At 36.6% G+C, this 12,989-nt stretch overlaps 1 protein-coding gene across 1 annotated transcript in view; it reads right to left on the bottom strand.

Moving 5' to 3' along the window:
* COBLL1 (cordon-bleu WH2 repeat protein like 1) overlaps positions 1-12,989 on the bottom strand; it is a 95,230-nt gene that overhangs the window by 36,648 nt on the left and 45,593 nt on the right. The window contains 2 exon segments of the mRNA XM_042780359.1: positions 3,189-3,263; positions 3,702-3,855. Of these exon segments, the coding sequence (XP_042636293.1) occupies positions 3,189-3,263; positions 3,702-3,855 (229 nt within the window).

The following is a 12,989-nucleotide window of genomic DNA, read 5'->3' as shown; positions in this document are numbered from 1 at the left end:
ACCTGTAGAAAAATGAAACAAGACCCATACCTCACCCCATACACAACAACAAACTCAAGCTGGATCAAAGACTTAAATGTAAAACCCAAAACTATAAAATTCATCAAAGATAAAATAGGGGCAAATCTAGGAGCCCTCATTTATGGCATAAATTTACAGTCAAGTATAACCTAGAATATGCAGGAGATAGAAGAGAAGCTAGATGACTGGGACCTTTTAAAAATTAAATTCTTGTGCACATTGAAAGATTTCGTCAAAATGGTAAAAAAAAGAACCTACAGATTCGGAGAAAATATTTGCCTATGACATATCTGACAAAGGACTTATCTCCAAAATCTATAGAAAACTTCAACACCTCAACACCAAAAAGACAAATAACCCAATTCACAAATGGCAAAAAACTTGAACAGACACTTCACCAAAGAAGATAAACAAGCAGCCAACAAATACGAGAAATTGCTCATGATCATTAATCATTAGAGAGATGCAAATCAAAACAACAATGAGATGTCATCTCACTCCAGCAATAATAGCAGAGTTCAACAGATCAGATAGTAACAAATGCTGGCGGGGTTGTGGAGAGATTTGTACTCTTGTGCACTGCTGGTGGGATTGTAAAATGGTACAACCATTGTGGCAAATGGTATGGCGTTTCCTTTAAAAACTGAAAACAGAAGTATCATTTGACCCAGCAATTCCATTACCAGGAATATATCCTAAAGAGGTAAGAGATAGCGCACGGACAGACATATGTACACCTATGTTCACTGCAGCACAATTCACCATAGCAAAGAGATGGAAACAACCTAAATGCCCATCAACGGATGAATGGATAACCAAATTATGGTATATCCACACAATGGAATACTATGCCACATTAAAGAACAATGAGGGATACACGAATCATCTTGCAACGTGGATGAACCTGGAGGACATTATGCTGTATGAAATAAGTCAATCGCAGAAGGGCAAGTACTGTATGAGGCCATTACTGTAAAAAGACAGGGAAGGGTTTGCTTGGGAAGGGGAACTCACCTAGTAGGTTAATGGGATGAGGGGGAATGGGAGGGATTAATTTAGGGCTAGTTGGGGCTTACACCCTGACATGGGTAGGGGCAGGGATATATGGGAAGGATATATGACCATCATGATAACATTGGGAAATGAGAGGACACCGAACTGTGCACATAAGAGATAGACGACAGATGCTAAAACCAACCAATGTGTCCACAATACCACATTGCCATTAACACCAAACACTAGGCTACACAGATAAACACATAAACACCTGAGATGATCAGACAGGGGTCAGTGAATAGAGGTGTACTCTAGACCAAGGATAAACTCAACTGAGGCTAATCTTGTACAGACACCAGTGATAGAAAATACCTGCAGTACTTATAGAAACAATAGAAGACAGACGCAGAGTAATCCCTCACAGACATCCTGACACAATGGGAGAGAGATCCAATAAATCTACTACCTCAGGACCATAGTACTGGGGTACACAAAACTCAATTGGCACAACAAAATACATAAAAGCATAAAAATACAAAATACATAAAAGTTGCTCCACATCCTACATTGGTGAGTAGCTATGGGGTCTTAAATGCTTTCAAGCAGCCATCTAAGATGCAGCTAGTGTCGGAAGTAAGAAGAACACACACACACACACACACACACAAAGGGCATTTAGAAGCAATCAACCCTAGGACACGATGGCCCTTAGACCAGAAGAACCAGATGGTGCCCAGCTACCAATGCCAACCACTCAGGAAAGGATCAAATCTGGAGATCCTGGATAGAGTGGGAGGGAAAACGTGCAACAAAATCCAAAAACTCAATAATGATCAGAATTAGTCAGATGAAATCTGGTGACACTTCCAATACTACAGCCCTGAAATACGTTCGGTGCCTGGAATAAAACTCACCCCCAGGGGCGGGCTCTCAGCCCAACAGTTAACAAGATGTACATGCAGACCACACAACCCAGGATGCTGCACCCACACACTCAATGGTAATACATCCCTTAGAGCAATAGACCATGGGACACCAGAAGGCCAACATTCAAACTGAGGAAATGCAGGACAAACAGGAGTGCATAATTATGAGGCGCACAGGGGAAGGGTTGCAGGGTAGGAAGGGGAGAAGACTGGGTTAGGGCTGGACATGGCGAATGGGGAATGAAACTAAATGTACACATGACGTTGAATGTAGAACAAGCTCTTAAAAATAAAAATAAATAAAATAAAATAATATCCCAAATTAATAAACCTTAATGATTAAATATCTAGAGTATTTGGTTATTCCTGAGTTTTTCCTGTATTTCTGAATATAAATTATAAAAATTAGGTCAAGTTATATTGAGCAATTTTCATACCTATCAAATTATCCCCATGCTAAAGTACTGGTGTGATAATAATCTCTTTCATATGGTATTCCTTGTCTATTACATTAATAGCTACTTCAACTAAGGATTAAGAAATTTTATCATACTTATAATAGCTACTAATAGCTATTACTGAAAACATTAAGGAAAATATTTAATTTTTACTGAAATTTCACTTATTTGGAAAGTGAGAATCATATAATAGAAAATATTTGTGCATACCATGTATGTTGAATTCAGTATCTGGGACAGACTGTTTAACACTTTCATGTAAGTTTTCTTCTTAACACACGAAAGTACCTTCCTAACTATGATGTCCTATTACTCTGGGAAAGGAGGTTAATAAATGTTAAATTGACATTGCATAAGAAAAAACAAAATACTTTATAGAGAATTTGCTTAAGGTGTTATTACAGAACTGAAATTTTGAGCTCTGTCAGTTTCATACTTTCATCCAGAAAGGGAAAAAATTCATTTTATGATATAAAATCTGGGAAATGTGTCCTTAGGATCTGTATTTCTTAAACATAGAGAGTATTATAAATGGAGTAGATGCTTGATTGTGATACAAGTTCTTCTTTTCCAGTAATTACAGCACTGGTAGTGCAGTGCCTAAGGCATTTGACTGCTAACTAGAAGGCTGATAGTTCAAATCCACCAGCCACTCTGTGGAAGGAAGACTGGGCAATCTACTTCCATAAAGATTTACCACCCTGGAAACCCAAAGGGGGTCACTATGAGTTGGAATCGACTCGATGGCAATGAGTTTGGTTTTTTGGTTTAGGTGCAGGTCTCATACCTGGGCTTGATAACCCTTCAGGAGAATTTGTTTCTGAAACACTGTCTGTAGAAGCCACTTCTACTGACTGCAGAGCTAGAAAAAACAACACAGCTTATAAGCAAACCACACTCTCAAATGAAATAATTCTTTTAATAGTTTAACTTAGCTATTTTGTAAAGAAATGAGCCCCAACCTGGGTAAACCCCATTTTACTATCTAGTTCTCATACAACTAAAACTAAACTCCACTTAGATTTCTATTCCTACATGTAGCGAATCCTGGATTGGCAGTATCTTTCTGAATAATTCACAAAGTATAACATGCTCATTTAAGAAAATGGATCTGTACAATTTGTCATTTAATGTTGTTATATAGCAGACTTAAAAAGGCAATAGTGAAAATTAGAGACTGCCTAAAAGGCTTAAGGAAATTATTTAATGAAAAAACAAAAAAGGATAACCTGTCATTTCTACTGTCTAGGTTAAACAAAACACTAAACACATTTAATGTTAATAGGAAAAGTAACATTACCTGTCATGTGACTATTTTCGTCACTTTGATGCAGAGGCATTTTGGAGGGTGGCGATGGTGCTCTCCGCTTTGTTCTTCTCAAAGATGAGTTTCCTAAGGATGTGCTATTGAGCTGCAATGAGCCTGTCCTCACTATGCCTGCTCCACAGGAACTCTTTGGAAAACAAATGACCAAACACAATCCTTTTAGAAATTAGTATGAAACTTCAGGAAGGTACTGATTTTTATGTCAAACATACCATGTATCAAAATGGAATAAATAGTCATTCATTCATTTATTTAAAAAAAAAAAATGTGGTGCATCTGCCATGTACAGGGAGATAGACCAAGGGAAGAAAAACAAACCATAATTGTTCTCAAGAAACTCAGTCTATGATTGGAGACTAATATGCAAACAACTCATTATAATATAGAGGACTTAAAAGCAATACAGTTAAAAATTAACTTTCAAACACGAATCTGCGGAAAACATTGCAAGTACAGGGTTGAAAAGACAGGATATATATACCTCAAGAGAGCAGGCCTGATTAATCTCTTTGAGGTATTAATGTGCACTGATGTATCAACAAACATCTCAAAAACCTATATGTCTAGCCACATGGCAAAGTCTTTAAAGGTTACTAACTCTACAAACAGCTAATGCTCACACTTTATGCATGTGACTGTCAGCAACCCTAAGACAATCCTGCCTCAGCAAGCTGGCCGGTGTCCCTGGCCACCAGCCATGCCATCTTGCTCTTTCCTCTTACAACAAAATTGCTGGAAAGTTATTCCAGATTTTGTCTCCAATTTTTCTTCTCCTATGTTGAACCCTTCTAATCATTTTCCCACTCCTTGCTATACCGAAACTATTGCTATCAAAGCTACAAGTAGCCTCTACATGACTTCCTATTAGCAACATTATTCAGTGTTGATCACCCTTCCTCTTTTTAAAATACTTTCTCTCACTTTCAGTACTCCTTCAACAGATTATAACCTTCTGGCTACTCAGTTTTTTTTGTTGGTTCCTATCTCTCTCCTAACAATGGTGTGACTCAGAGCTCAGTCTTGGATGTCTTCTCCTTAGAATCTATGCTTACTCTCTTGATGATCTCATCTATTCTCTTGGTTTTAAATATTTACGTGTTGATGAATTCCAAACTTCTGTCTCCATCCTGGATCTCTGTTCTCATCTCCACTTAAAGTCCAAGGTCATCTCAAACTTAACATGTCTAAACTAAGATCCTAATAAGCCTTGTCTCCTCACTCCGGAAAGCTTGCTGTTCTCACAATCTTCCCTGTCTCGGCAAAGAGCCAGACATGCTTCCATTTGTTCAGACCAATAACCTTGTCTCCTCCCTTTCACCATTCACATGGAATCTATCCCATAAAAGACATCTGACATCCAGCCATTTTTCAATACCTTGACTGCTACCACACAGTCCAAATCATAGGCACTTCTAGCCTGGATGATTTTAAGGATCTCTTAACAGGACTCCTTGCTTCCACAGTGTCCTACAGTATTTTTTTTTTTCCTTCTAATTGATTTTGTTAACAATATACACAGAAAAACATACACCAATTCAACTGTTTCTACTTATACAATTCAGTGACATTGATTACCTTCTTTGAGTTGTGCCATCATTCTCACCCTCTTTTTCTCAGTTGTTCTTCCCCCATTAACACAAATTCACTACCCTCTAAAGTTCCTCTCTAATCTTCTTTTGAGTTATTCTTGTCAATTTGATCCCATATAGTTCTTAAAAGAGTGTAATGGTCAAGGTAGACATTTTTTTACTACTTAAGCTAAGTTATTATTTGGTTTTATGAGGACTTCAGAGGTTACTTTTAGTCTTATCTCAGGGTAATAATTTCAGGGGTCCATCCAGCCTCCAGATGGCTCCAGAAAGTCTAGATTCCATGATAATTTGACCTTCTGTTCCCCTACAGTACTTTCTTAATATAGCAGTAAAAAGGATTCTGTTAAAACATACACCAGATTAGGTTACTTTGTTCAAATCTTTATTTCCTCACTAGGCATAGAATAGCCAAAGTCCTTACAAATTCCCATATAAACTGTTGGGGGGGGGGCAGGAAAGCTACTGCTTTCTAACTCACTCACACTCACTCACTGCTGTCAAGTTGGATCCAACTCATAGCGACCCCTCCTTGGTTTTCTGAGGTGGTATCACTACAGAAGTAGATTGCCCAACCTTTCTAACTAGCATTCTTAAAACCTATTTTTATGTTTTTGTGTACTTCAGGAGTTCCTAATAGTTTCCCGATAGTTCTACTCTTGCATTAGTCAAGGCTGAGTTACCCAGTATTTTTGGGTCTGAATTTTATATAATTAGTGAGAGGCTACAAATCGTTTGCTAGTTGGAAGGCAGCCCAAGGTAATGGTTACCAAACAAATGGGCTTTGGAATCAACACCAGGGCTCAAAGTAGGAAACGTGCCATTTATTGATTCCGTGACCTTCAGCCTACACATCTATAAAATGGGAAAAGTAATAGTACCTGTTACTGGCTGGGATGCTTAAGTGGACTGACATCTGTAAAATACTTGGCACAGTGCCTGGCATACAGTGCATGCTCCATAAACATTCACTTGACTGCTAACCAGAAGGCTGGCGGTTCAAACCCACCAGCCACTCCTCGGAAGAAAGATGGGGCAATCTACTTCCATAGTGATACTTCCTCGGAAACCCAAGGAGGGGTCGCTATGAGTCGGGTCCAACTCGACGGCACATAACAACAATATTATTACATGCAATGTGTCTATTCTAAAGTATCTTTTAAATAAAATAGGCAAATTATAGTTATTAGTATATAGAACTTAAAGTTATAGATAAAAGATGGTTTAATTATAAGATTGTGCTTTCTCTTGGGTGACGGTGGTGGTGATGGGGTCCTATTAAGAGTCAGTAGTTAGTTATAATCATCCTTAAAACCTCAACATGTTCCAACTATACTTAGTCCTATACTTGCCAAGTTCATTGTGTATCTAAAAACCTTAGGCAGCTTCTTTATACCTTAGGAAAATTTAATAAAAGCTAAAATTTGACAGCACTTGGTTAAATCTTGGTGGTGAACACATGGATGTGTGTTATATCACAGTGAAACCTGTGAGAGCCAGAACTCAACAGGATTGTCTTGCTTTTTTGGATCTCACAAGTTTTCCACCTCTAACAGGGAGAAATCTTACCACTTTTCTATCACTTGTTTTAATGGAAGACATTTGAGTCTTCCTTCTCTGACAGGTTTCCACCTTATACAGGTTCCAGCTTTCACAGAGGATACTGTATCTCCCAGAGAGGCTTGCTCTGATTACCTAATCCTAGTTACTCCTCAAGTTACTTTCTACTACATCAACCTATTTCAACCCTCTGCATAACCCTTGCCACTAAATGATATTTTTCTTTTTTTATCTTCTTCCACTATAACGTAAGCTTCAAAGAGCTCACCTTGTTCCCCGCTGCTTCTCCAGCACTTACAATAGGTCTGGCCCAAAGCACATAGCTCAGGAAGCATTTAACAATTAAGCCTTACACAGGTTCTGGCTTTTGCAGGCCTTCCTATATATAACTTTGAAACATACAATAAACAAATGTAATGTGAAGAAATAATACTGAGGGACTGCCCATAACTACATTTTGCTGCCAAGCTTCATTTTCTTCACTACTGAATTTTTATAAAGGAGTTAGGAGATAAAATTATTTTAAAGTCCTAAAGGTTCACAAAAAAAAGGAGAAGTTTCTTCTTACTAATGGAAAAATATTTTGGTTAATGATTAGACATATTCAATTATTTACTTAGAATCAGTGATAAGTCTACTTGCCATTAGAGAAAACTGTACCTCTAACAGGAATGCACATCACCAGATTTTATGGTCTGTGAAAAGGAAAATGCTGCGAGGAGAACCTGAACACATTGGCAAAGTGACAAGGTCAAGTTGAAAACAATGCCAGATAGTTAATCACCAAAAGTTCACAGCCAGATCAGAATTTACCATTCACACTGGAACTAAACTTAGCTGAAAACAGAACTAAACAGCATCCAATAGATTTTCTGAGTACCAGCTCCGTGTTAGTTATTAGCTCACCTTTTAATCATAGCTGAATTATAAGATATGGGTCATTGAAATCAATATATTCCAGATAAAAAGAAGAGTTAAATAGTACAAATGGAAAAATAAGAAAAAAATTGAAATAAGGTATAAAAATACAGCAGCCCAACTTCACTGACATTGTTAGATATTTCTGTTATAAGGTTTTATTTTTTAACTTCTCGTTTATACTATAATTTCCATATGTGAGGGTGGGGTGGGATCAGAGAAGGAAATCTATGCAATCTCTTCAACTTGCCTTGAAACTCATTATTTTTTCTTAAAGGTACAGATTGAAGTTACACTTCTTCAACCTAGGCATTCTTGATAACACCTATAAAGTATTATGTAGTAGTTACAGCTGTGTGTCAAGTCGGCTGGGATGGAGTTGGCAGAGGTAAAGCCCAATGCTAAAGGGTCTTCACCCAGCCCCTAGAGTGAGCACTTTGAAATCAGACTTTTAGCATCCTAAACTGTTACAAGAATAAATCCGTTTGTTGAAGTCATCCACTTGTGGTATGTCTGTTATAACAGCACTGGAGAACCAAGACGTATTAAATATTTTATAATTGACAAAAAGTGAACCAAAATTTATTAACATGTCTCAATGACTGAACCTTATATAACTAAAGCTGAAACTTATAGTTTTCTTTTTAACTTTTAATGGAAAATTCTTTCTAAAATAATTTTACAATTTAGAAAACCAAGTTTTGTTAAGCTTCAATATTATACACATAATTATTATGCTATCATGAAAGTAACACAGGAGGTATGAAGTACTGAATTTAAAACAGGCAAAGCTGTGAAGTTGTTTTTTTTTTTTAAATCATGATGAAATCTATAGTACTGTTAATTTAATCATAAAGTTAGCACTATCTCATAAAATGCAAGCAATACATAGATTAATGAGGAAAAAAAAGAAAATCATTGTAAATTTCAACAAACGTATGTCACCGAACAGATGTTTGATGCCCATTCTTTCATGCAAGTCTTTCATACTCCTGTGCACATCCCCCCAAAATACACACAGAACTTGGCTTGTATTAGATGACAGCATACACACCAGTTTCTTTCTTCATGATGAGCTTTTGGACAAAATGTATCTTTTGGTAGGGGCAGGCAAGCTAGTTTTTTATGCCTGAATCTTCATGTTCTACACTATCTTACCCCTTGAGTGGCACCTTCTCTTCACTCTCCAAATTCTAGGATTCATGTAACTCTATTTTTCTATCCTCTATATACACCTCTTTTAAGATTCCTCATCAATACCACTGAAAGTGTTAGCCTGTCTATGTCAACTTAGATTAAGAAACATTGTAACATATCAAAGTGAAGGGATTTAAGAAACAAGTACCACACAACTGAAAATAGAGAAAGGAGATAAGAGGCTGTAGCATCAGGGCCTAGAACTCTTAAACTCACACGACGTTAGCAGTCATGTATTCTGCCAATTTTGAAGCTGTTCCTGTGAATCTTTTGAAATACTCTGAGATAACAGATAGTGTTCTAAATACCATAACCTTGGGAACTTGTGCCTTTTTTGTGACTAACAAAAACTTAAACTCTTTCAGAATATTCTAAGTGACAGAACTAGCTACTAGATTTCTTTTAAAAGTTGCCTAGTTTTAAATCCATCGTTGGTCAATGACAACATTTTTATCTTTGGTTAACAAATCCATTAACAAATTGAAAGTATGTTTAAAATCAAACTTTATGTCTTATGCCTATTTTTAATGATGGCCATAGCACTTGTATTGACTGGCATTAGGAATTCAGGGGAAGAGTCAGTTATCAATGTTTTATTTTGCTATTGTATTTCAAGGTTCAAAACTACTCAGAAGAATAATGCCTAAGATAGGTGCCAGTATCTGGTTAACACTGATCAAACTCAAAGTCCATGCAACAAAGCACTTTCATCTATTAACAGCCAGTATTTTAAAAAATACCAAAAGAATAAAGTCATTCTGTAATATTAGATTGGGAGAGACTTTGGGAAATTTAGTTACAAAACCTTATTCTAGAGAAAAAAAATCCAAGCTATGGAGAGTTGCACTAGCATGCTCAAGGTAGGAGAGGAGAAAGATGGTGACAAAGTAGAACACAACAGACCTACTTAAGAATCCAAGACTATCTTTCAAGATCGACCAGGCTTCTTTAGCCACAACATACTTCCTTACAAGCCCTTATCCTTGCAGATCAGAGAAAAAGAGAACAAACGTTTAAAATCCTTTGCTGTACTCCTGCCAGGTTTTCACATTTCTCTTCCTGAGGCAATCTGGGCTTTTATTTCATTAATACTACAGTAATTTGAGCAGTACATAACCAATTTTTACTAGTGGTAACATTTTAATACTGACATTTTAAAAGTACATGAAGAGGAAGGCATAACTCATAGTACACACGTTGGGGGAAGAAAGACAGGATGAACCAGTGGGAAGCAGAGCCCATGATCAAGTTAAGACAAACATGGTGGTAACCATGATTCTCTGTTGTCATCATAATGATCAGGACAGAGATGTGTCTAGTGGCAGGGTATGAGAATACCAAACATATATATGTTAACAGAGTTTAGAGTCTGCATAATTAAAAATAAACAAACAAAAAAGACATAGTAATAAAGGAAAAAACTGGGGCCAATTCAGTTCATTCCAGAAGGAGAGTCAAGGCAGTATGGCAGGCTTGATCCACTGGTACTACAGGTTTTTCACCAGGAATCCAAAAAGTCTCTCTCTCTCTGACCTGGCCACTGCTAACACATGCTGGTTACCCATGAAGGACAAGTTTCCCTTTCACAGTCCTAAACGTTACAGTGGTAGACAGGCTAAGTTAATTGCATACTGTGAGTACTTGTAAAGGAAGCCTCCAATAGTGGATTATTCCCGATGCTATTTTGTTACCTTAGTATGCAACTTCAGAAAGCTACATTTTTTTGTATACAAATAAAGAAGAGAATCCCATCTTATTCCATAAGTGACCTATTGTTCTTTAAATAGTAGTATTCTTTAAAGTTGAGTTATTTTATTATAAGCATAATTGTTTTAAGTCAGACTGAAAGCTGGAAAAACACTAAAATCAATGGTTCTGAAGGTTTTTGTGAGGATTTTTAAAGCACTATATAAGCATTAGAGTCCTTGGGTAGTATAAACAGTTAAAATACTTGGTTGCTAACCAAAAGTTTGGAGGTTCAAACCTACCCAGAAATTTTGTAGAAGGCCTGGCAAGGTACTTGTGAAAAATTAGTCTTTGGAAGCCACATGGAACACAGGTGTACTGACACACATGGGACCGCCACGACTGGGAATCAATCGGCAACTGGTCTGTGTAGTGTATGTAACCATAGCTGCTACTTGGGTTATCAGGATGATGACTCTTTGAGTATCTAATGAAAACTACAAAGGCAAACTATGTATCATACTTGGTAAAGCCTTAAAAAAGAGAAGTAGATTAAACACTCCTGTTGGTGCATTTCTCTACCCAAAGAAACAAATAATGTTTTTGGATACAGACAACTGTGAATGCCATGGTAACCACTGTCCAAGGCAACTGTAGAATTACGTGAGTGGTCCACTTTCTATATAATAAACATAAGCAAGCATTAGACAATTAAACACTATGTGATAATCTAGAGAAAAAACTTAAAAGAGGCATATTTCTTACAGATTACAAATACATGCTTTACTACAACAGAGAAGTACAACCTCAATTACTCTCAGTAAAATAACCAAGATTAGGATTTATTAGGCAAAACTGAGACCAAACACACATTTGTACATGTCACAAATATCTGATATTTGACATCTTATTTGCTTGTAACCATGATAAATATCAAAAGTTGAAACCGAGTAAGAAACGGGTAACATAAAATGTTTTTTAAAAGGCAACTAAACATGTTGTTAACAACTAACACTAAGTATTAAATTTCACTTGCATAACACTGGATGGCAAAGAATTTCAATTTGTCAATATTACAGTATTTCTCTGCAGCAGAATGCAAAATGAGATGAAATTAAATGTCCAGTCAAGATCATTCCTTACTATGTTCCCATTCAAAACCCAATATCCCAAAGAAAATAATGTGATACTATAGCCAGGGTAAAAGCTGCTCATTTTTGCATACATAATTCTAAGATGCAAAACTACACCAAAGATGTACAAAAATGAAGAATTTCCCCAAAAGGCTCTGTGAATTCCATGGGACAAAATCACCAGTAACTTCTGTCCAACTCTTTCACATGTAAAATGGGTTTAAAAGGCTGGCATGTCAGTAAGACCACAGCATCTTTTGGCCATTGATTTACTAAATGTACTTTCAACAGACACTTGGTCAGCTGATAATGTGCAAAACTGAATTTCTGAATTTAGTTTTAATCCCAGAATTCTAAGTCACTTTCAATTGAAATCAATGTTATTGAATTTCTGAGTTCATAAATACCAATTTTATTCTGAATAACTATATACACATTTTATACAATAGCATTATGGCGCATGTAAATAAGAGCAGGAGTAAGCTACTATATAACTTGCTGCACAAATGGCATTTCAAATCTTTAGGCCGAATCATATTGACAAAATGCTCAAAAACTACCAAGAAAAATTACCAGATAATTTCCAAGTTGACAACTTTCTTTTCCAAATGAATATTTTTGTAGAAGGCAATATATTTTGCCTTTTAATAGGGAAATGACATGTAGCTTGAAATCATATGAGAGTGCAGAGAAATCAGGGACATGAAAGAACACTGTAGCAATGACAGTTAAATATTTATTCTTTAGATTATATTCTTTAGAGAAGAAAATAATTTTAGATGCAGAAACATCCCAAAGAAAAGTTTAAGACAAATTATTTCACTAACCTGTATATTCCTTGAATCTTCCACACAATCAGTTGTCAACATTAACACAGAAAATCAAGTTGTTTTTTTTTTTAATTGTGATTTGGGTAAAGATTTACAGAGCAAATTCACTTTCCATATAGCAGTTTACATATACTTTGTGTCATGACATTGACCACAGTGCAACAGTTCCCCTTCCACCTCCTTCCCATAGTTACCTCTGCCCAGTGCCCATCCCTCCATGGACTCCTGCCCCCTGAGCTGTCTCCCTGTGCATAGGCAGCCCTTCTTTCTCAATGATTGTTCTCTCCAAGGAGTGTATCTACCTCAGGTAAATGTTCAACTCATATGCATGTCTTCTGTTTGGCTGGA

The sequence above is a fragment of the Orycteropus afer genome, unplaced genomic scaffold, assembly GCF_000298275.1.
Source record: "Orycteropus afer afer isolate SDZICR_OR568_19922 unplaced genomic scaffold, OryAfe1.0 scaffold00001, whole genome shotgun sequence".
NCBI classification, from domain to species: Eukaryota; Metazoa; Chordata; class Mammalia; order Tubulidentata; family Orycteropodidae; genus Orycteropus; species Orycteropus afer.
This window is presented reverse-complemented; position numbering and strand designations above follow the sequence as displayed.